Source organism: Ahaetulla prasina, chromosome 3, assembly GCF_028640845.1.
Source record: "Ahaetulla prasina isolate Xishuangbanna chromosome 3, ASM2864084v1, whole genome shotgun sequence".
Classification (NCBI taxonomy): Eukaryota; Metazoa; Chordata; class Lepidosauria; order Squamata; family Colubridae; genus Ahaetulla; species Ahaetulla prasina.
In genome coordinates, this window is record NC_080541.1 from 38,584,069 (window position 1) to 38,608,842 (window position 24,774).

Here is a 24,774-nt window from a genome sequence, read left to right on the forward strand (position 1 = left end):
ATATGCACCAAGACAAATTCCTTGTGTGTCCAATCACACTTGGCCAATAAAAAATTCTATTCTATTCTACACTCAGCGCAAATTGATTTTTTTTAAAAAAACACAGACCTCTGTATCATAACTGCTTTTATTTTTCCCTTCGTATTTGCAAGCAATGATCTATTCGCCTAGTTGCTATGCCCGATTCAGGCTGATATGCACGTGCGAATTCGAAACATAAACATGCCCGAATTTTGTTCAGGTACGCCGAGCCCCAGGTTAAATACGCGTAGGAAGAAAGGTTCCTTTTCCCGGGAAAGCGCCGTGGAATTTCGCCGCGCCCCCACGAACATCCGAACTCTCGGCAACCAATGAAAGCACGATTCTTGGCACGAGCCGGGCCTCGCTCTTTCAGGCTCGCACTGCCTGCAAAGCTCAGTCAATTTGCAATGGCAACGCAGGAGCAGAGGGGACGGCGTAAGTCTTTGCAGCGCCTGCGCAGTGGGTGCTGATGAGGCGGTGCCTAGTCAACCGGCTTTGCCAGTACCCGGTAGCTGCTGCAAAAAAAATTGGCCTGCTAACGGTAAGTCCCAGGTGGCGAGATTGCCTGTTCTAAGCGGTGATCTAATTTAATTCTAGGGTTTCTTTGTTCTTTCTCCCAACTGTTTCTATTGTTTTGACACAGCAGCTCGTAGGGTTCAGAGTCGACTGCACTCCAACACGTTAACAACTCCCTTATCACGGTGTCATGTATGTTAAGGTCGAGCTTTGGGTCATAGAAAATGGCTTTAATGGAAGCAGGAAAATGTAGGGTTTTTTTTCCGGACAGATCCATTACATATGCAAGGCCGGTACTTTCAAAAAGCATAATTGCAGCCCTGTTCTGTGTTGTGTATTCTTGTTTAAACAGCAGCCAAACAAAACAGGAAGTGACAATCCTACTCCCCTTTTTTTAATTCTCAAAAGCTACAAATGTCCTTGTTGGATGCTGGAAACTTATTTAGCATAGATGCCCCACCATTCCTTGTATAAATGTCTCCTAAAAGCCTGGGTACATTTATTTAGAAATAAATGTAAGGACTGTTTTGATGTGCCACTTCTACTTTGAAGAAAATGTACACTAGGCTAGATCAGGCAGTCAGTAAATGACATTCAAGGGCACAAAGGACCCTCCTCAGCCAGGATTTATCTTTCCAAGACCACTTCCTCTGCTGTAAAGGAAGATCAAATAGTATTGAAAGAAGAGAATCATTACTCCAGTTCCATCCTCTTGCTGACCTTATGTGGGCAATGAGATGTGGAAGATTCCCAGGGGAAGGGGAAGACCTAAATGGTCGGACATGGTTAGTACTTGGATGAGAGGCCACCAGGAGATCCCAGGGCTTTATGCTAAAATGGGCAATGCAGAAAATGTCATTCTGAGAAAGGAAATGGCTAGCTATTTTATACTGTTGCCTAGAAAAAAGTAAAGAAGCCTGTGCCCTTTGACAACCTAGCCACTCCCATCCTGTTGCACCATGCCATCCCCTCATTTCCTGGTGGCTTTCCTCTGCTTGGAACAGCAGGATGGATGAGGAAAAGCAGACATATCTCAGAACCACTAGGATATGGGGAAGCTAGAAAAGGAGAATAAGGGCAGAAAGAAGTCATGAAAAGCTGTCTGCAAACTTGGCTGGAGGAGGAATATGCCTCCTGACATAGCAGGAATCATCTCTGCTTGAAGATAGGAAAAAGTGCTCCAGGGAAGCTAAGGTGAAAAAGCACCATCTTCCCAGAGATGCTCTTTTGCCATTTGGTGTTTTCTAATTATAATTAAGGAGGAAGTAGACAGGTACTCCCTAGCAATACTGGATAGAAGCTAACCAGCCTGAAGCAGAAAGAGACGACCTTTTCTGATGCACATAATCTACTGAGTGCTAGGAAGGGGTCAGACCAGTGCTTCCCTAGGGCCACTATCAAGGTTCCTCTGCTGGCAAAGAATAAGGAAGAGCCTGCAAAGATAAAGTAATAAGGAGCCCTCAGATAAGCAGATTGGATCTAACGGCGTCCGAATTGTGTTCTGGAGGCAGAATTGTGCTCTCAGTAGGTGCTGTCTCAAAGGATGCTGAAAAGATGATAACTTAGATTCCCCATTTCAGAAAATGTTCATGCTATGTCCATCCTATACTGAATTCACAAATTGCTTGGCCGGGAGAAAAACAAAGAAAACAGCTGGATATAATTGAGTTGTTATATTAGCTAACACAAGTTAATCAAAATCTAATTGGTAGTAGCAATTAGTAGTAACTAGCAGAGAAAGAGAATTTGAGTGGGATTTGTTTGTTTTTTGGAAAGTAACAGAGAATTCAACAGTGGGCTCAACCCCTACATCCCTTCACTATGTTCCTAGTTGGCCCTCCATGTGTGTAGGATAAATTTGCTTTCTGTCAGTCCAGAGCAATGTTTCATTTTATAATAATTAAGCTATACCATAAGTTGCATTTTCTCGTTGTTAATCTGCTTAATTATTTTAGTCATTAAATTTTCCCTAGATTTGGGGGTAGGGTTTTCCTCATTTTTGCAATAATAATAATAATAATAATAATAATAATAATAATAATAATAATAATAATAATAATAATAATAATAATAATATTTTAATTTTTATATCGCCCTTCTCCCGAAGGACTCAGGGCAGTGAACAGCCAGATAAAATACAGTACAATATACTACAATAAAATCACTATTTAAAAAAACTTATTCAATATGGCCTATAAATTAAAATATAAAATACATAATATAATATAAAACCCCATTTAAAATCCAATTTAAAAAAAAAACCATTTTATGCCAGCCCTGCTCGGAAGAATAAATACGTCGTCAGCTTGCGGCGAAAGGTCCGGAGTTCCGGAAGTTGTCGAAGTCCTGGGGGAAGCTCGTTCCAGAGGGTAGGTGCCCCCACAGAGAAGGCTCTCCCCCTGGGGGTCGCCAGCCGACACTGTTTGGCTGATGGCACCCTGAGGAGACCCTCTCTATGGGAACGCACCAGTCGGTGGGAGGCATGTGGTAACAGAAGGCGGTCCCGAAGATATCCCAGTCCTAAGCCATGAAGCGCTTTAAAAGTGGTAACCAGCACCTTGAACTGCACCCGGAAGACCACAGGCAGCCAGTGCAGCCTGCGCAGGATAGGTGTTATATGAGAGCCACGAGTGGCTCCCTCTATCACCCGCGCAGCTGCGTTCTGGACCAACTGGAGCCTCCGGGTGCTCCTCAAGGGGAGCCCCATGTAGAGAGCATTGCAGTAATCCAGGCGAGAAGTGACGAGGGCATGAGTGACCGTGCATAAGGAATCCCAGTCTAGAAAGGGGCGCAACTATAAATAATTCACCATTATTTATTTATTTATTAAATTTATGTGAGACCGATTTCACTATCAAGAAATCTGGGCAGATTTCTGTCCCAAATTACATTCAAATCCTGTTTGTAAAAAATCCAATTAATTGCATCTGCCTACACTATCTATTCATTGTAAATATCACCTGTATTGGATGATAATAAAAAAATTGAAGACTGGACAAAGATATTTTTTATTCATCAACCTGTTAAAGACTATTTATATAATTCTTCTAGACTTGTATCTTTAAGCATAAATAAAAAAACGTCATATTCAATAGAATTTACTTCCAAGCAAATACATGTATATTTTTAGCTGTGATACCAAAATTCTGGAACAAAACAATGCTTAAAAGCAAACAAAATCCCTAAGTTTTTTAATCAAAGAAATTTCTAAGGAAGATACCAGAACACTAATGTTAATCTTTATTTGTGTATCATTTACAGTCGTGATGGTGAACCTGTGGCACAGGTGCCACAGGTGGCACGTGGAGCCATATCTGGGCACACGAGCGTTGCCCTAGCTCAACTCCAGCGTGCATACATGCACCAGCCAGCTGATTTTCAGGCCTTCTGGGCCCACCAGAAGTTGGAAAACAGGCTTTTTCCGGCCTCCGGAAGTCCTCCAGGGGGATGGGGAAAGTGGTTTTCCCCCTCCCCAAGTGGGGAGGGCGAAAACAATCTTCCCCACCCCCCTGGAGGCCCTCCAGAGGTCAGAAATGGCCCATTTCCCAACTTCCAGTGGCCCCAGAAGGCCTGTTTTTTGCCCTCCCCAGGCTCCTAGAAAGCTTCTGGAGCCTGGGGATATCCTAGAAAGCCTCTACATCCTCTACATCCTAGAAAGCCTCTAGAGCCTGGGGAGGGCGAAAAACGGGTCTTCTGGGCCCACCGTGCCATTGCGTGCCAAAAGCATGGGGACCGTGGTGGAGGTCGCATGCGCATGCACGAGGGGAAGGGCACATTGAATTATAGGTGTGGGCATGCACGTGACACACACCCCACGCTCCTCCCGCTTTGGCCACACAATAGCAAAAAGGTTAGCCATCACTGATCTATAGTAAGTGAGTATAAAATCTGAAAAAGGAAAATCCAGAGTAATTAGACTGAAGACAAAGATTCTGGAAAGAATTTTTTTTTCTCAGCATCAATACTGTATGGTATTTTACAAGTTAAAAGAAACTAAAATGTTATATTCTAGGTAGTTCAAGATGGCTGATCCTTGGGAAGAATGCATGAACCATGCAGTTGCTTTAGCAAGAAAAGCTGGAGAGGTATGAATAATTTACTTTCTATTGGGATTAGAGAAACATTTTAAAATATTCTCAAAAATGGTTTAAATGTTTAAGTACTGATTTTAAATTTAGCCTTCACAGCTTGGAAATTGTGGCTAGTTACCAATAATGAATAACTGTATTAACATATTTCAGTACTGCTGTAAAAACTACAAAAATAATGAATTGAGGGACACTTGTGTCAGCTAGGCCCTAAGCTGCCATCTCTGATTAAGAATATTAACTTTTCTGACAAGTTGTACGTGTTCAAGAACCTGACTTGTATTTCTGTCTATTATCTAAGCAATACAAAGAAAAGAGGGTTTTACAGAGCAAACAAGAAATCACATATACTTTAAAATATGAAAATAAGTATAAAATTTAGAATCATAGTCAATTTATAAAAACTAAATCATGGTCAACTTATAAAAACAATTAACCAATTTGTTTATAAAATTGTGTACTTCCTATAGTGCCCCCATATGTATTAGTTAATGCATGGCACCTGAACACAAACTGAAAGGGTTCTTCCATTTTCTACATTTTTATTCATTACAAATGTTTGTACCTTGTAAAATAAGAATTGAATCGGAGTCTTTTAGTATAATTTTTCTTGCTACTTCTATGCCTTGCCCCACAGACAAGTTTTAACTTAAGTCTTACTGATAATTAAGAACGTTATTTATACAGTTGCCCTGTTTTCAAAATAATCATATAAAGATTTTTCTGCACAGGTAATCCGGGAGGCATTGAAAGAGGAAGTAACTGTCATGATTAAAAGTTCTCCAGCAGATCTAGTCACAGTCACTGATCAAAAAGTGGAAAATATGATTATATCTTCTATAAAAGAAAAATATCCATCACACAGGTACAGCATGTTTTATGATGTTAATTGCAAAAGAGAATGTCTCTAAGGTACCCATGAGTGGGATCTTGGACTTATCATCAATTAACTAATTGAATTTTGTGATAATGTGAAGTGGCTGTGCAGAAGGCAAACTCAATTTAGGCCATGTTAATAGAAGCAATAATAGAATAAATAGATTCCAAATCAGGGAAAGATATAATTCCACTATGTGCTACATTGGTCTTGAGTCCATGTTGAAACCTTGAGATTCCATTTAAGAAAGATTCAGAGAAAAATCTTACAGAGTAGCAGCAATAATAACTGAATGGCTATAAATCAAGTGTTACAAGAGAAATATAAGGAAACTGGATATAGGTGGTCTTTAACTTAAAACTGGTCGCTTAGCAAAGTTATGACAGACACCTCCACCCACAAAAGATCCCGTTTTGATATTATGACCATTACACTGCCCCCATGGTAATTCACCCTGATAACCAAGCTCAGGGAGGTTCCAATGCCTCCACCTATCTCCCCCCATCCCACCTCCCCAAGTCCCCATAGGCCTTGGACTACTTCCCCTCCCAGTGAGTTCCTATAGGGCTTGCTTTCCACCCCCCACCCCCCATTACCCATCAAATACTTAACTTTTGGAGATATCTAGAGCTCCATACCTCACCTTGGGGAAGGAGGGCAGGTTACTCCATGGCTCAGGATCCTTGGATCCATGCAACTGCATCCCAGAAGCAGCTGCCATTTTCTGAACAGCCTCAAGGAATTCTGACTACTCCAAAATGGCGTTCTGTTCAGGGATGTTTATTGATTAGCAATGGAAATTCTAGTCCCAGTTGCTGTTGTACCTCAAGGACTGCCTGTATTGTTTCCCAATTACATTGACTAGGAATTACAGTATTGGCTGTTGTGATCTTAACACATCTGGAGATATTAGAGTGAAAAAAGCTGCAGCAGACTATATACTTCTAAGTACAGAAGTATTAACTACATGGACCAATTACTCGGTTGTTCAGGAAATAAGTTTGTAACCATTCAACTTTGTATTGATTAAGACTGATGGTCTTTAAAAAATTAAAATGACCTAAAAGTAGTTTACTGGATGAGTTATGGCTTTTGAAGATGTAGTGTTACTTTATGATACATGTATATTAAATACGGATTTACAATCTGTTGTCTGTCTTTGTATATTGTTGTTCATTCTAGCTTTATCGGAGAAGAATCTGTTGCAGCTGGTGCAGGAAGTATTTTGACAGATAATCCCACATGGATTATTGATCCTATAGATGGAACAACTAATTTTGTGCATAGGTACTTTTTCAGCTATCACTACATATTACTTAGAGGATGGTCTTTGTTTCTGTTTTGATATGAAAATGTTAGAACATGTTTTTCAGTATTTTATTTAGGGGTGTCTAGAATAATTTTTCTAAATTTTACTTTTCTAATTTATAGTTGTTGCTTCTGTCCTCATCTTACAAAGGCAATATATTTCTCTTTTTGATCTTCAAGGTTTCCCTTTGTAGCCGTTTCAATTGGCTTTGTAGTAAAGAAACAGGTAACCGATTTTTCGATTTATTTTAACTTCTAATAGGAAAAAATGTTTTCATTGGAACCTCTTCCTATAATGTAAAGTTAGACTGTTAAAGATCTATAGGTGTTGCATTTCTCTTATAACAGATGGAATTTGGAATTGTGTATAGCTGTGTAGAAGACAAGATGTATACTGCTCGAAAAGGAAAAGGAGCCTTTTGCAATGGACACAAACTCCAAGTGTCAAAACAACGAGGTAAAACTTTGCCGTTTCTGGTTTCTATGCACTAGGGTGAGAATTCATTTCACAGAGCTCCATAAACTTCAGGAAGCAGAGGACTGCATTAGCCTATTTCACACCGATTATGCAATGATTACCGTATCCTGTTTAACAGCTCTGCACCTTTTTAGTTTGGAATTCCTTTGCCCTGTTATTCTTTGAAGGTTTTTTCCTACTTAGCTCCTTTGCCAAGGAAATTTTTTTCATACTTAAGGCTTGGAACTGTCTCTCAGCCCAACTCACTTCACAAGGTGGTTGTTGTGAAGAAAATAGGGGAAAGGTATGTTGGATATCTTAGCTGCCTTGAGTTATTTGTAATAGAATAAAAAATAAAGGCTTTGCTTGTTTACATTTCCACATCCCCTTGTTGCTGATATCAATCTGCAGTTGAGAAAGGTTCTTTACACTTTTTTCACCTTTTCACCTTTTCTCATTCTATAGGGCAAGTTCTCTCCTTTGAAGTTTGTTTGTTTTTATACTGGCCTTGCTATATCTTGACCTTTTCCATTGACTTTCACTTTTCAAATTTCTTTCTATTCTAAAATTGTATGGTCACCATAACCCTTTGTTGGCTTTCTTCCTAAAATCTTCTTTTTCTTCCAATAATTAGTTTGGTGTAATGGTAAAGGTGGAAACCATAAGAGTTCAGCCAGCCCTAGGCAAAAATCTGGCTGGGTGACTTTGGATCAACCCTTCTCTAAGCCTTCACAAGGTGGTGGTTGTGGAGAAAATAGAAGGAGGAAGGTGTATTAAGTATGTTCACCGCCTTGAGTTATATGCATATAAAAGAGCAGGATAAAAATATAATAATGTCTTCCAGAAATCTGCAAAGGCTTTTTTTGTTCTTATATTAAATTGAGAAATTGCCTTGAGGGATGTAAATACCTAAATGTACTTCCGTAATTTACATTGCAAATCATTTACAACAGGGATGAGCTCATCTGATGGCAGTCATCCAAAGAAGTATATGAAGAGTGAAATGTTTCTATTTGACCTATAACTGCCCCACTTAGTGCAAAAAGATTGATCAAACGCCCTTGGAAATGGAGCTTACTCTGTATGTGTTCTCAGCACAGGGGTGTCAAACTCAAAGTCTGTGTGCTGAATCCAGCTTGCGATGTGGCTGGAACTGGCCCATGGGGCCATCCTTTGAAAATGTAAGGACTGCGCCCTGTTGCTTCAGCCCAGTCTACCCGCATCGCTTTGGCCCAGCCTACCCAATGCGAGTAGGAAACATTCCAGCAGTTTGGGGACTGGTGTCAAGCTGGCCACGCCCACCCAGTCGGCCACGCCCACCCAGTCGGCCACGCCCACCCGGGCCCCTGAGGTCAACCACAGCCCTGATGCAGCCCTCAGTGAAATTGAGTTTGACACCCCTGTCTTAGCGCATAGTTACTATTGCTTCTGTGCTAACTGGCAATAGGTGTGCTATTCAAGCAATCTGCTTGATACCTCCATGCCATTTCAGACAATTTGTCTGCCTTTTTTTTTATTTTTTGAAGCATTGCCAAGGTGTTCTGTGCCTGTTTGCCATTGAATTAAAATTTTCATTAAAAGAAGGTGAATTTGTGGGAAACAGTACAGAGGATATCTGACTTGGACAAGCAACAGGAAAATCAATTTGGAGAATACCATATATCTGAATAAAATGCAACCTCATTGTTCATGTAATATCTGTAGGGTACCCAGGCTCAATTGTCAGGGCCAGAGGATCGCTCAGAACTTTGTGGGACATAATTACTTGGATTCTTTAACAAAGATTTACACAATATAATTTTGTTTTCTTCTTCATATTCAGGTCATACATATCTGAGTAAGCATTAAGTGAGCTTGGGGGCAGACACTGCCTTTTTCCTCACCCTTCTAGGCATTAGATACAAAATAAGTAACAATGTGTTTTAAACAATATTTTATATTAAAATTGTTGATTTTGCCTTTTTTAACAGCACTGATCAAATGTAAATTAATGGATGCAATTTTGTTTTATTTTGCAGAAATTACAAAAGCACTCTTAGTATCAGAATTGGGATCCGACCGTAATCCAGAAGTTATAAAAACAGTTCTTTCTAATATGCAAAAGCTCCTTAGCATTCCTATTCATGGGTATGGTATCTTTTTATTTTGATTTATTTGCATTTATTTGTCATGGAACATCACTACAATGCAGATATTTCCAAAGAGATGAAAATGTCCCCATTATCCTCTCCGTCCACGCAAAAATCCAAATAAGGACCTCTGTTTCAATATATTGTCTCAAATGATATAAGCAGAAAGCAGGCTCTGTATAGTAAAGTAAAGTAATAAGAATGTTGATTGTAAACCTCACCCTACTCTTTATGACCAAGGAACTATCTGACTTTGTATGCTAAGTATGAGTGGCAGTGCTGGAGAAAAAAAAATTTAGGCTAGGAGTGACGAAGAATAGAAGTTAATCATTGTGCAGAGGTGTGCCTGTTTGCGGCAATGCAAAAGCTTATTTGCCAATTTTGAGATTTGTGGGCCAAATGTCACTGATTTCCAAATGCACTGACAAATTACCATTTAATGTATTATCTTTATTAAAGAATCTGTACGCAATCATAAAATATATAATGTGCAAAGTCTCAGAAGGTGATTGCTGAAGGCAAGGAAGATAGTTTACTTTATTGTCATTGCACCTCATACAACGAAATTAAATGCCTTCTTCAGCGTACATTATAATTATAAAAATAAAACACAACTACACATCCATCACATTCTATACTATTGAATGTAATTGAATTTTATACAATAGTATAAAAGGGAAAGTGTTAATGTAAATGTTTCTAAGGCGTTGGAAAGGAAGATAGCTTTAATTCAACAGGAGCAATCTGTTTAAAAATAATTTAATCTTGACCTATCTTTCCTGGTAGTGGGTTTAAATTTTCAATCTCAGCCGCCTAGAGTTACCTTGAGGTAAGATAGGTAGCCTATAAATTTTATAAATAAATAAATTGTTGAATGCCATCAGTTCAGAGGTACTAGCTAGAAATAAGGACCCAAGTCCACTGAATAATGGAAAGAGATGTTTGGATGTTGCACTTGATTTTCAACATCCGGAAGAGTTTGTTTTTTTACCTCTAATTGATGTATGTCGCTGATTTCCAAATGCACTGACAAATTACCATTTAATGTATTATCTTTATTAAAAGAATCTGTACACAGTAATAAAAATATATAATGTGCAGTCACAATTCTAGCTGATTGAAAAAGGCACATATTGAATAATTAAGATAGAACAATGTCGTAGAGTGCTATTATGAAGACTAATATCCTGATATTGGCTACATCCAGATTCAGGTATGTGCACTTAATTCTGCTAAGTTCCACTCAGCTCCCCAATTCAGAGTTTGTTCCTGTGCTTCAGTAGTCCAAATGATTAGTCATTAACTTCAATGGCTAAATAATAGGTTACCTGTTATTCTGTTACCTGTTTTAGGATTAGAGCAGTAGGGACAGCAGCTATTAATATGTGCCTGGTGGCCACAGGAGGAGCAGATGCCTATTATGAGATGGGAATTCACTGCTGGGACATGGCAGGAGCTGGAATTATCATTCTTGAAGCAGGGGGAGTGCTGCTCGACATCTCAGGTAAAATATCTTGACAACAAAGTAAAGCCAGTTTTGTACAGTTAACAGTTTGTGACTAAGACTGTTAAAGAACTTGACTGGTTAAGTATTTTCCACTCAGGGATACATACCTGAGAATTTTCTTGTAGAGAGGGTGAGAATAACAAAATGTTCAGGATACATATCATCATGCAAATGTTGCAACTTCCATATTTGTGTCAAATATCAGGAACTAGGTAAATCACAACAGCATTTGCATGACAACATCACAAGGGTTTGATGCAATGCTGTTAATTTCTACTGTGTTGTACCCTGCTCGGAATCATAAAATAAGAATTATCCTGATTTATGTTTTTCCTTTGTAACATGCAAACTCTATCTCAGTTCAAAATATTAAATGACCCACCACTGCTTTGCTAAGGAACAAAACAAAATGGGAATTAAGAAATTGCATGCACAGTAATACATCTTCCACAACAAGGAAGAACTTTCTAGAAGCTAGGCCACGTGAATATGGCTACTGTGTGATTGACATGTAAGATTTTTCCACTTTTAATTTGTAAAGCTAGTTCTTCCACTAGGATTCAGTGCCTACATAGAAACTTGATGTTGCTAACATTTCATACAAGACTGAAAATGTATTTGATCATCGTTTGTTCTGTGCTGCAGGATTTGAAAACTGTACATGAGGCTGTTCCTTGTCTTGATTAATTGGACTAGTCCGAGAATCATTATTGTATAGTAGAAAGTATTGGACTACGGTCAAGGAGTCCAATTAAACATTTGGAGAGCCAAATTAATCGACTGTCAGCCATGGAAGCATTATTTTGGGCCAGAATAATTATTGGGGAAAAGACATGAATGCTGTTTTGAATTTGAATATAATTTGAAATAACAGGCAAATATACCATATTTTTCAGACTATAAGATGCACCTGACTATAAGACACACTAAATTTAGAAGAAGAAAACAACAACAAAAAGTTTTTGGCCTCCCTTTTTTCAGTCCTTTTCCAGCTTTTTTTTTTTTTTTTGGCCCATTTTTGAGGGTTTTTCCAGCCGTTTTCAAGGGTTTTTATGGCCCATTTGGGGGGGGGAAGGGCCAAAATAAATCTCGAAAATGGGCTGAAAAAGGCCTCAAAAATGGGCCAAAAAAAGCATAAAAAATGGGCCAATAAAAGCCTCGAAATGGAACAATAAAAGCCTTGAAAATGGGCCAAAAAAGCCTCAAAAACAGGCCAGAAAAAAACTCAAAATGGGCTGAAAAAACCCTTGAAAATGGGCTCGAAAAAGGCCTGAAAACGGGGTGTGAAGATGCCAAAAAATGGCTGGTGGATGGGCGGGGCTTTGGCAATATTCGGTCTCTAAGATGCACAGACATTGTCACCTCCTTTTGGGAGACAAAAAAGTGTGTCTTATAGTCCAAAAAATACAGTAGTTTAGGAAAATAAAATTTAATTCCTGAAACAATATTCCGTTTGCATCTCTGCTGATTTAGGTCACTTTATCAATGAATTAGTAGAAATAAGTCAGATATATAGACTTGTGTGTTCAATAGACATATCTGTTTGTTTTTCTAGGAGGACCATTTGATTTGATGTCAAGAAGGATCATTGCTGCAAATTGTCAAGCAATAGCAGAGCGGATAGCAAAAGAGATTCAGACCATTCCTTTTCAAAGGGATGATGCAGTGAATTAAATAACCTAACACATGACCTCTATTTCATTAAGAATTTCTTTGATGCTCATCCATTGTACCGGAGTAAATATAGACTCAGTTATTCATCTTGATATGTCAAAACCTGCTGCTGAAATCCTTCCCCTCTCCAATGTTTTAAACATTTCTTTTATTATTTATCATGTGTGCGGCACATTTTTAAATGTCATGCTTTCTTGTCTCTGACAAGAAAATAAATGGGATATGGTGCAAAAGAGGATGGAGTAATTCATCTATATAATTAACAGTACCGAACAAGTTTGACTGTCCGCAATTCCATGTGACATTTTTTTCCTTTGTATATTATAAGGGAAAAGAATAAAATCCCTAGCAAAATGCTTTTTCCTCTTTCCCCTTGCAGTTGCTATGATTAGACTGTTCTTTCTCCACCAACTTGATTCCCTTGCTTAGTAATGGATGTACTGTTTTAAATATATGTGGAACAACATGCTTTGAAAATTGATTGCTTGAAAAATCTTCCCCGCTGATACTTCCTAAGCGAAAGAATGCCTTCTGTTAACTTTCCTTTTACATATTTTATTCATATTTTATATAAGAGTTTCCATAAACTGCAATAGTAATTATTGAGTATTGTACGCAGTATATACCAAACACAATAGCAGAACAGAAGGTATGACCAAACTAAAACTAAAAATCTTACTTATCGTAGATAATACAACAGTATTTTATATCAGTTTAAGCCACCATAAGTGTGTTTTGGCAACAATCAAATAAGTGGTGTGTTTTTTTAATATTGAACTTTTATTGGATTAGGCATTTTTGTTTTATTTGGGTATGTGAACATATGTGTAGTTTAATCATTTATTTCCAGTTTTCATAAACTGGATGATTTGAAGTAGATATTTAATCCAGAGTTGGATTCATTCTTAGAAATACTAGGTAAATAAGTATTTCAGGTGCAGCAGTTTGCCTTGCAATGTACTTAAAATGGATAATTCGATATGTTCTATAAACCTGCATGTATCAGTGACATAATATGGGCCTTGACCCATAAAAGTGTGATCTATTTATTTGCCTTTAAGGTCCCACAAGATGTTGCATTTTCTAATAAACTAACAAACTAGTTCTTCAGGGATTATTCTGTAAGAGTGTTCAAAGTACAGTTGAGTGGTTTACTGTAAATCACTTCATAAGTGCTATATCCATTAGTAGGGGAAAATTATAATTGAAGATGTGAAGAAGCTTTACAAAGCTTTATAACATTTAGAAGGTTGGAATCATATATTGATGCTTGTGATGTGCAGGACTCAAATCTAACCATAACTTTGACACAAAGATTTGCATGACAGAATAATTCTGATGTACTAATGATATATTCCCAAATTGATGATAAATCATAAATATAAGATTTCAATCTATTTTTTCCAGAGTTAGCAATGGAATGTGAACAGGCATCAACCATCCAGATGTCCCGATGTCCCTGAAATGAAGTAAAAAAAATTTAAAAATCCAAATAGCCCAAACAGTTTACAGCTGTTTTCAATTGTTGGGGATGCCTTTCTGACAAGTTCATACAATGCTATCAAGCCCAGAAAATTTTTGATTTTTTTCCATGCGTATTTTTTATCTTCTTGTATTTTGGGTTAAAAACTTTATTATGTTAGTACTCTCACGTTAGCTATACTTATGCAAGCTTTGGCATATTGGAAGAATGATTTGTTCCAAAGTAGTGATAAGTATACATATAATTTTCACTGATAAGTTTTTTTCCCCTAGCTCATTTCCTTTCAAATTGTATGAGTTTAGCCTCATGTAGAAATAAACTGTTCTTAGCCTAATCTTCATTTCCTGTTGATTTTACTTGCGTATCAATCTCTGGCTGAACTCTGGGTATCTTGGAATCCACTTTCGTGAATTGTTGTGTGGAAACAAGATTTGGTAAAGAACAGGCCAAATAGGAATACCTGGACTTCTGCAAAATATCTGAGTTTAGAATACAACAATAAATTGATTTATATTGTAAAATGTAAATTGTTTTAAAATGTGAGGTCATAATATGTTTAAAATAAATATCAGTTTTGTCAGTTATAAATTATCTCTTTAAATGTTTTTTCTCCTGTTCTTTTCAGAAATCTACAAGCTGCAGCTTCTATCTAGCAATTTATCAATCTTTTTAAAAAATCATTTCAATGGTTTTCTTAAACTATTCCTGAAACTCTTCCATCTTGTCCCATCTTCTAAATATATTGCTGGAAACAGCACTACCATTATACAATTTACACTGTTGCCTTTTTTTTTAAAGTATTAAGTTTACGGACAATGCAAAAAAAAAAAAAGATTTACAAAATGGCAAGACAAGAATGAGAAAGGAAAAAAGGAAGAAATTGATAGCTCTCCTTATTTCATTTTAAAAATATGTTTTCATTGATTTATTAAATTGGTTCCCCAAAATGCACGGAACTGGACCTACTTAAATCTGCCAGTAGAGGGACTCGTATCCCTCATTTCAAATACTTCTCTTTGCTTTCCTGATGAATACAGTTGTCCTATTTATAATACACTGAAGTATGTCTTCTGCTTTTCAGTTTGCTATTCTTCTCAACTGACAATGATGGCTGCTGTCTTGCCTAGCTAGTTTATGATTTTGGATAGACTAAACTGAAATATCTGCCACTTCTGGTTGATTGTGAGTTGTAACAGTAACAGAGTTAGAAGGGACCTTGGAGGTCATCTAGTCCAACCCCCTGCTCACGCAGGAAACCTATACTAGGGATTTGAACCACCGAACTGCCTACCTTTCTGATCGACAAGCTCAGCGTCTTCACCACTGAGCCATCTAGCCAGGCCTGTGGGGGGCTGTAACTAGCAGAGCAATTATAAAGTAGATAGAGAAAGATCTTTTTTCTTAGTTTTACGAGATTAGATTTTTCCCCCACTTAGGGGACTTACACAACAGTCTCTGTATATTTCATGCCACAGAATTATGGAAAAATCATGCAATCAATTATGGGGCAATTAGAATTCTGGGGGTGGGATCACAAACAGGTTTCCACTTTTGCAGTATAGCAACAATCCCAAAAGTTTCCTAATCCCCACACAAATTCTCAAATTCCACATACCATGTGGAATTTTATCAGACTGTTTAACTGAATTTCAAAATGGAGAATTTATTATCAAGCTTTATTTTTAAAAAAAGTGTGTGTGTGTGTCACACTCTGTCTGATCTATTCAGTAAAGTTTTTGTGCAATCACTAATGCATGGCTTCTCATGGTGATCTTTCCATTCTATTTCTACTTTAGTATCATACCTGAAGGGACACGGTGGCTCAGGGGCTAGGACGTTGAGCTTGTCGATCGAAAGGTCAGCAGCTCAGCGGTTTGAATCCCTACTGCTGCCGTGTAACGGGGTGAGCTCCCGTTACATGTCCCAGCTTCTGCCAACCTAGCAGTTTCGAAAGCACGTAAAAATGCAAGTAGAAAAAATAGGGACCACCTTTGGTGGGAAGGTAACAGCATTCCGTGCGCCTTTGGCATTGAGTCATGCCAGCCACATGACCACGGAGATGTCTTCAGACAGCGCTGGCTCTTCAGCTTTGAAACGGAGATGAGCACTGCCCCCTAGAGTCAGCGACTAGCACGTATGTGCAAGGGGAACCTTTACCTTTATCATACCTGAATCAGTAGTGTAATGGAACTTCAAAGACTGGTGTGATTCTAACTTATGGTAACAGAGCCTTAATTTTCAGCTAAAAAATCCCCAGCAGTTTTACTTTATTCTGTATTGGTTTGATTTCAACTTGCATAGTAGGTCCCAATGCAGATGCTAGCTTTAAGAAGAATATCAGAATCAGTTCAATGACTATGATCACTGAGAAAATAGTAATCCTATGATAAATAACATTGTGATTAAGATGTTGGACTTATTTCTCTTTAATCTTATTTCAGTATGGAATTCTTTATTTCTTCCTGCATGCGAGCACCACAGTTAACATTGACATCACTTGAAGGATAAGAAGCAGGAAAACGTAACCTGGGAAAGAATTGTCTTATACTCTTTTGTAGACCCTGGTACAAATCACATCATTCAAGATGTATTCCTGGAAGAAGAGAAAAAGATGCTAGTAGGAATTTCATGTACTCAGAAATTCCTAGTAAATGTACTATACTTAACATCCATTTAAATGTACTATAATTAACATCCATTTAGAATTTTTCATCTGCTTCCCATCACAAGTATTTCCAGAATAGACCACAATAAAGCAAAAAAATTCCAAAACCTGAAACTAAACCTGACAGGAATTGTGCTGACCCTACAAAATGAGAAGCAGATACTGAGCCAGGTCTGCATTGCCATTATGTTTGCAACGGTAATACCAAAAGGTCAAGACTACAAAATTAGGGATGTAGTTATTTATTTAAAATGTTTGTATAATCACCCATCTTATATCAAACTGAGGGTGGCTCCCAATCACCAATTAAAACAACATTGATGGAAACAATACAGTACACATATCAATTAAATAAAAACCTGGCACCAAAGTTAAGCTTTCACATATAGTCCCTTGCTAAATCTTCTCGTGTACCTTACCCTACTCAAGAACTTGAGGGAAAAGCGGGGATTTCAGTGCTTTTAGTAAAGCTCAGAGGATAGAGGCCTGTTGAACTTCAAGGGGGAAAGCGTTCCATAGGATATGGGCTACCACGGAAAAGTCATATTTCCTAAATCTCATAAGATGGCAATGTTTAAGGTAAGGGAATAGGAGCATGCCCATTCTATCTGATCTGGTAGGATGTGTAAATGTCCTTAGGAAAAGTCAGTCCTGCACAGTGGTGGGTGTCAAAATTTTTTACTACAGGTTCTGTGGGTGTGGCTTGGTGGACGTGGCATGGCTTAGTGGGAGTGGCTTAGTGGGAGTGGCAGGGGAAGGATACTGTAAAATCTCCATTCCCTCCCTAATCCAGGGGAAGATTACTGCAAAATCCCCATTTCTTCCCGATCAGCTGGGATTTGGGAGGCAAAGAATAGATGGGGCAGGACCAGGCAAATTTTTTACTACCAGTTCTCCAAACTACTCAGAATTTCTGCTACCAGTTCTCCATAACTGGTCAGAATCTGCTGAAACCCACCTCTGGTCCTGCAGATAACCAGGCCTTGTTCCATGTAAAGCTTTAAATACCCTGAATTGCATCCAGAAGGAAACTAGTGCAGTGCAGCTTGCACAACAGAGGTGTTTCATGGATAAAATTAGGGACACCCGTCACTGCACATGATGCCATATTCTGGACAAGCTGTAGCTTCTCAGTGGTCTTCAACAGCAGGCCCAGGTAGAACACATTGCAGCAATCCAAAAAGATTGTGCACTTTTGGAAGGACAACGCTTTTTTTCTTTTAAACTGTGCTAATGCTATTTTGCAGTTTACACTATAGCTTTCAAGGGCTTCTTATCTTAAAGTAACAGAAAACCAAGGTGTGATTTTCAATAATAATGGTCAGAAAAACTGTAGGGCCTTCCAAAAGGAGGTTGGAGCTGCATGTTGGGGTCAAGCTTTCTTCCACATTGCATTATACTGGGTTGCATAGCAGCCTGCCAATCTCCATGTGCTTTAGTTGCTATCCACTTACACAAAAAGGTATACTGATAGTCCATGACTTACAACCATTCATTAACAACTGTTCAAAGTTACAAGGCAGTGAGAAAAATGACCTATGACCAGTCCTCACAATTACAACTGTAACTATATCCCTTTGGCCACATGATCAGAATTCAGGCACTTGGCAACCAGCATGAATTGCAGCATCTGTGGTCACCTGATTGCCATTTGTGACTTTCCCAGCCAGATTCCAAAAGGTAAAAACGAAGGAAGCCAAATTCACTTAACAACAATTCATTAACAATTACAGTGATTTGCTTAACAACCTTAGCAAAAAAAGGATTGTAAAATCAGGTGGAACTCACTTAACAAAGCCTTGCTTAACAAAGTAAAGTCCAGCTCCAATTGTGGTTGTAAATCGAGGACTATCTGTAGTTTTCCTCCTCCAAACTAGCAAATTATTCTCGAAATCTTTTAAGTAGAATAGATTACTTCAAATATATGAGTGACTTTGAAGTTACAGTTTGAAGAAAATGCTCCTTATCCCTCTTCCCCAGAGTTGTCATTTTTTAATTCTAAAAATAGTTGAGTCCAGTTCATAAAGTGAAAAAGAAGTAAAAAAGCATTAAAGGATTGAATTCACACAAATATAATTCACAGCTTATACTGCCTGAGTTCAGCATTGAACAATTTCTGCAGGTATAGCTGAAGAAACCCCAAATCTTCTTGGTAGCTGTTAGGGTATTCTGAGCATCCCCCAATTCCCAACATATTAATGTGGATTTAATAATTAACAAAATAATACTAATAGAAAATGAGAACAATTGAAATGTTATGTTGCTAGCTAGGAATGCCATAGAAACAATGAGGTACATGTTAGTTCCTCTAAAATCAAGTCTTTGTGGGGCTTTATATAGAATTAAATAAATTAAAAGGCAGGGTAGACTGAAGAAAACTTACCAACACCATATTTCCGTCTACTATTTTTCTTTTGATAGTAGTATGGTTGCCATTCCATTTCTGTATATGAATGAGGGTGTCATTATCCTTTGTTACAATGCTCTAAAAATACATAGGAAGTTATGGGGAAGATACTTTCTTCAACCTTGTTATATGACTCCCTTCTTTCCTTCCCCATACATCCCATTTTCCATTAGCTGACATTTATTTACTGGTATCCTGCCTTCATCACTTTTACAAATAACTCAAGGCAGCAAATATTTCCAACATACATTTCCTTCTTCCTCCTATTTTCTCTATAACAACAACCCCTTGGGTGAGTTGGGCTGAGAGAGAATGACTGGTCCAAAGTCCCCCATCATCCTTGCATGACTAAGGCAAAATTTGAACACACAATCTTCTGCTTTCTGGTCTGGTACCTTAACCACTAGAACAACGTTCTAATAATGATTCTGTTATATGGCAAGTTATTCTATCTCTTCTTCTTAAACATGGGAATAAAACCTAGAAATATTTACCTTGGCCAGCCTGTTATCTATTGTTCTTTCCTCAAACTCTTCATCCAGTTGGAAGGAGATCTCATTAACTGTAAAGATAGTTTCTGTTCTGATGGTGATGACATCTTTGTCCGTAGTGATGATTACTTTGGGTTTAGCTAGAGAACCCAAGTGTCTTTGGGCAAAGCTTATTCCTGCAGAATGCAAAATATGAAATATCATCCAGTATTTTTAAGGCCTTGTTAGAAATAACTCAGGTTAGAAAATGGCAATTTTTGTTTTTTTTAGCATTTCTTATTTCTTTGGTTTATATGCTACCTTTTTTCTAAGAAAGAATACCTATCTTATAGAAAAACAACAGATAAAGTAAAAATAAATCCAAAAAAATATTTAAAAGATAAATTAAAACTTACTGAAAATAAAATGAAATGACACATTGCTCACTGGTGTAGTTTCTAATTTTTCATTAACATACTTCAGTGAACCATAAAATTCCATTTTATTTTCATCCTGGTAACAGGGTTAAATCTTCATATTTTCCAAATCAGGTATGGGACTGCAGGTCTGGTTAAATAAAACTTAAAAAAAAACAACCCACAAGATGTTCTACTTCAAACAGTGTGTAGAAGGAGGAATTTAGACAATCAAGATTTGGATTTTAGGATAATTTTATTTTGTTTTGTGGATTTGATTAGGAATCTTCCAATGCAAGCCAAGATAAAATATCCAAGACACATCGTATTCTTCAGCCTGATAGGTGTCAAATATGTTGATCTACAAGTCCTAATTATACCTGTAAGATCTAGTCAAAAATACTCCCGAAAAGTACCGAATTGGAAAAGGCAATGACAATTTCAATTAAGGATGATGGATACTGCAATCCAATTTATCAAGGAGCATCAGATTGTAAATTGCCATTTTAGGGAGTCTTAAAAGTAATTATTATAGCTCTGTTTGGTTTCAAACATGTTTTGAAGAAATACTTTAGACCTCCTTATGTAAGTGCAGGCCTAACACCTCCCAGCCTATCAAGAGAGAACAAGTCAACTCTCTTTTTTAATGGTAAAGACTGCTATCATGCTTCTTCTTTTTTGCAGTTTAAATATACCTCATTCTTTTACTGTATCTCATAGTATTTGTTCCAAAGTTCGGAAACAAAAATATCTGATATTCCTTTGTAGGCAACACACTTTAAAAAGGTAGTGATTAAAAAGTTGGCCTGACCCTAGGAACACCCAAAGTTGCAAGTTCACTGACTGTGGATCAGTTACTCATTCTCACTCCTTGTCCATCCAACATACTTCACATTTTTATAGAGAAAAATGGGAGAATGGTACATCATATATGCTACTTTTTGCTGTTCGATAAAAAGCAGGCTATAAATCTAAGAAACAAGTAAATCTGGTTATCTCTAAAAATTTAGGTTTTTCCTGCAGTGTGCTTGCTTACCGAGTTCTTTCATGTAGTCATCAAAGTTTTCACTCAAGGTTAGTTTCCAGGTTCCCAAGAATTGCTCCACCATCATTTAATTATGATGTAGGGAAAAAAAACTGGGAATAGATCTGTGGATTAATATGACAGAATCACTTTTGATAGATTTTCACAATACTAGCTGCATCATGGATTCGCGTGAAGTTATGTTATTTGAATTTCTCCAAGGAACGTCCCACTTTTGTACTATAATGGACTAGAAGCAGGGAGAAATCAGTTAGGAACTAAGGCCAACACAAGACAGAAAACCCCACTCCATTACTAAGATGTATAGTACTTCTTAGTTTACAATGGACAAATTACTGTACATTCATATCCCATTTCTTTCCCAATATATTCCAGGGTGTGGCTATGAGCCCTAACACTTCATTGGTCAGTATTTCTAGCAAGAATCCTGGCTATTTAAGTGGGCTTTTTGATACTGGTGAAACTGGTTAAGAGTAGAGTAAAAACAAAAAGTATTTAATATTTTTTAAAAAGAGTAGAGTAAAAATATGTCATTTTTCACTCTAGCTTTCTCAGTAATCCAGAATGGCTGGGCAACTGTACTAAACCAAACAAAATGTTTAGAGTCTGCTCACTGTTCTTTCCTAAACTATGCATGGCAATGCTGATGATTATTTTAATGTTGGCTTCAAATATTTTCCTGCCACTGTAGTGTTTTATTTTACAGTTATTTTTGGTAGTTCTGCTTTCATTCACATTTAAATGTTTATTATTTCTTAGTGCCTTGGAAAACATTGTTTGAGAGAACCCTTGAAGAATGAAATGAAATGAAAATAGCACCTACAGAAGTTATGTTATAACTTGTGACAGGACAAATAGAAGTTCATACCACACCACAGTCAGGTTTTATTCCAATTTGTTGAAAGATTTATAATGGCTTAATATTATTCACAAAGCAGGCTAACGCCTATTTTTAGCAGTAGGACTTTCCATTACTTTGGTAGACTCAGGAAGTAAGTTCAACACAAACAGGATATTGCATTGCATTGGCGTCTTATCTGTTAAGTAATTTGAGTCACCTAAGAGACTACAATTTAAAGCAAACAGATTTCAATAGCCTTCATTTACTTTTAAGAGTTGCATAGCAGACAGCAATTCAGAATGGCAGGATGTTCCCATCCCTACATTTCAGGCAAAGCATTTTGCCTGGATTTCTAAATAATGCTTCCTTATCAGAAATGGAATGTGACTGTCCTAGGCCAAAAGAACAAAGGTATCCTAGAAAAGGCCGAAAAAAATCAAGATGGCAGCTCTAACCCAAGCCCTAACCCTTTTGGCACACACTGATGCATGTAAAGGAAAAGAGCTTGAATCATGGGTTTGTGGCTCCCATCTTGACTTTAACCGCACCCCGTTGCCATCCCTGCAAAAAGAAAGCAGAAAGAAGGAAGAATAAGAATATTTATAGGTAGGTGGGTGGAAGCCAGTTCTATGCAACAGAACAAAAATATATTTATTTTTCTCCAACTTACCTTGCAAATCTCACAGTGCTTCCCTTTTGGATAGAGAGATTAAATTGAAGGCCTCTAGTTGTTTTGTTTTTTTACTGAACTGTACATCCAAAAGAGGCCACAAGACCTTTGGATTTCCAGGATGTAATATATTAAAAATGTAAAATATTTAAAAATGTACCCTATCCCATAGACCAAGAACAGACTAACTGCCTGTCAATAAATTTCTTTAAGTCTGAAATTTTCTTTCTTTCTTTAAGTCTGAAATTGTTCACCATGATGGTATTTTGACCTTATTTTTAAAACTTTCTTCCTTCTTCCCACCCTGCCCCGAGATAATTGGTACGCTCCTTCAAGGCAGAGCAGAGACATTCTTAGAGAACATGGCCATCAAATGTGAAAGTGCTCTACGTACTTTGGCGGGAGATGATGGTGGCCCAGAGGGCCTGCTCATGACCTGCAAATGGTATCTGGTCAGAGAATACTGTACTGGTTCAAGGGGCCAATAGTTTGGCCAGCCCAACTCTTATATTCTCCTGAAAGAAAGATTTCTGATTGGAAACAAGAACATCTTGGCATTTGCTGTATGAAATAATCGAATGCAAATACACAGCAAAAGGGGAAGAAAGGGTAACACGTTTTTGTTATCCCTGCATGTCACTATGATTCAGGTAATCAATTAGCAAAATTGTTATGAAAGTTTAGAGAGTGTAATCAGACGTTTATGCTTGTCACCCAGACCAGCAGGGGGTGTCTTTGTATTTTCACAGAATGAAACAGCTAGGATTATATTTGACAAGTAGAACTAAGGTCATAATACAGTGTGCAAAAAGGAAGCTAGAGTTCAATTTATAAAGCTGACCGGCTTGTCTGAAGACATAGCAAAGAAATGTGTGAGTTTCTTTAATGATTTATCATTGTTGGTGTTTCTAAATTTGTTACAATTTTTTTAAAAATGTCAAGCAAATGTAATGAGTATATAAATGAAACACTTCATCATGATTGCTAGCTCTTTGGTGAATTAACAGGTTTAAAACTCAAACAGAAATCAAGCTACTCCAAAAAGATCTGCATACTGTAAACTGGGAGCACACTGTTTTGAATAAAGAAATGCAGCAACATGGATCCATGAGAGGAAAACAGCACATTATTGTGGCATTATTATTAGGAAAACCAAATGATTTTAAAAAGTATGCAGATTTCAGGTTTTTCAGAATTCTTCATCAAATAATGTTCATTTTTAAAATGTGGGATGGAAAGAAGCAGAAACCCCAAAAATCAGGGCTAATGCTTTACTTGCATAGTTTGCTATTTCAAATCAAGTTTAAGATGCATAAATACCTTGATATTGCAAAATAACAAGTTTTACCTTTGGCATGGAAAACTACTATTCTTTCAGGTTCAGGGTATTTATTTTTACAGTTTATAAATATGCTACCTGTGTTTCCCCGAAAATAAGACTCTGTCTTATATTTTTTTTGAACTCCAAAATAAGTTCTTGGCTCTATTTTCGAGGAGATCTTATTATTTGGGGGGGGGAGCAAGACGGGGCTCCTCTTGCCATCTTACCTGATTTCCAGCTCTGTCTCCCTAAACCTAACCAGAGGAAATGGCAGGGACCGGCTGCACATGTGTTTAAATATTTTCGGGGTGGGCTTATTTTGGTGGGGAGACTTATTTTAGCGCATGCGCTCAAAAGCCTGATTGGGGATTATTATCAGAGGAAGTCTTATTTTCGAGGAAACAGGGTATCAATAAAACCTTGAAATATTTAAATCACCTCTGTATACCTATTTATTCAGTAAGTTCTCAACAAGTGCGCATAATAACAACTTAAGCCTGGGGCAAGTTATTAAATCCCTTACCTCAAAAAAAGCCTATAAAATGAATGTGAACATGGAATGAACATGATTAATATTAATTCAGTCGAGTCCAACATTGTTTTGTAAAGTACAGAAAGTAAGATGTTTAGGACAGTGGTGGAATTTTATTTTTTTTACTACTAATTCTGTGGGCGTGGCTTGGTGGGCATGGCAGGGGAAGGATACTGCAGAATCTCCATTTCCACCAGTGGTGGGTTGCTTCCGGTTCTGTCCGGTTCCATAGAACTGGTAGTAAAACTGGCGGGACGCTCCGCCCACCCGCTCCAACGTCATCAAGGGGCTTATGCGCAGAAGCGCGCGTGCGCGCTCCCATTGCAAACCGGTAGTAAAGGTAAGTA

At 37.7% G+C, this 24,774-nt stretch overlaps 2 protein-coding genes across 2 annotated transcripts; one reads left to right on the plus strand and one right to left on the minus strand.

Annotated features, from left to right (window-relative positions):
- Positions 1-419: 419 nt before the first annotated feature.
- IMPA1 (inositol monophosphatase 1) lies at positions 420-14,998 on the plus strand. The gene is made up of 9 exons (XM_058176480.1): positions 420-562; positions 4,550-4,622; positions 5,357-5,490; positions 6,685-6,789; positions 6,991-7,036; positions 7,159-7,267; positions 9,286-9,394; positions 10,749-10,900; positions 12,459-14,998. The coding sequence occupies exons 2-9, from the start codon at positions 4,560-4,562 to the stop codon at positions 12,575-12,577; spliced, it is 837 nt and encodes a 278-aa protein (XP_058032463.1). The 5' UTR covers positions 420-562; positions 4,550-4,559; the 3' UTR covers positions 12,578-14,998.
- Positions 14,999-16,530: 1,532 nt separating this feature from the next.
- On the minus strand, positions 16,531-21,170 carry LOC131194906 (myelin P2 protein-like). The gene is made up of 4 exons (XM_058176488.1): positions 21,055-21,170; positions 19,627-19,799; positions 19,109-19,210; positions 16,531-16,653 (listed from the first exon to the last, which is right to left on the minus strand). Exons 1-4 carry the CDS (start codon positions 21,128-21,130, stop codon positions 16,603-16,605), a joined length of 402 nt encoding a protein of 133 aa, XP_058032471.1. The 5' UTR covers positions 21,131-21,170; the 3' UTR covers positions 16,531-16,602.
- Between the last annotated feature and the right edge of the window lie 3,604 nt (positions 21,171-24,774).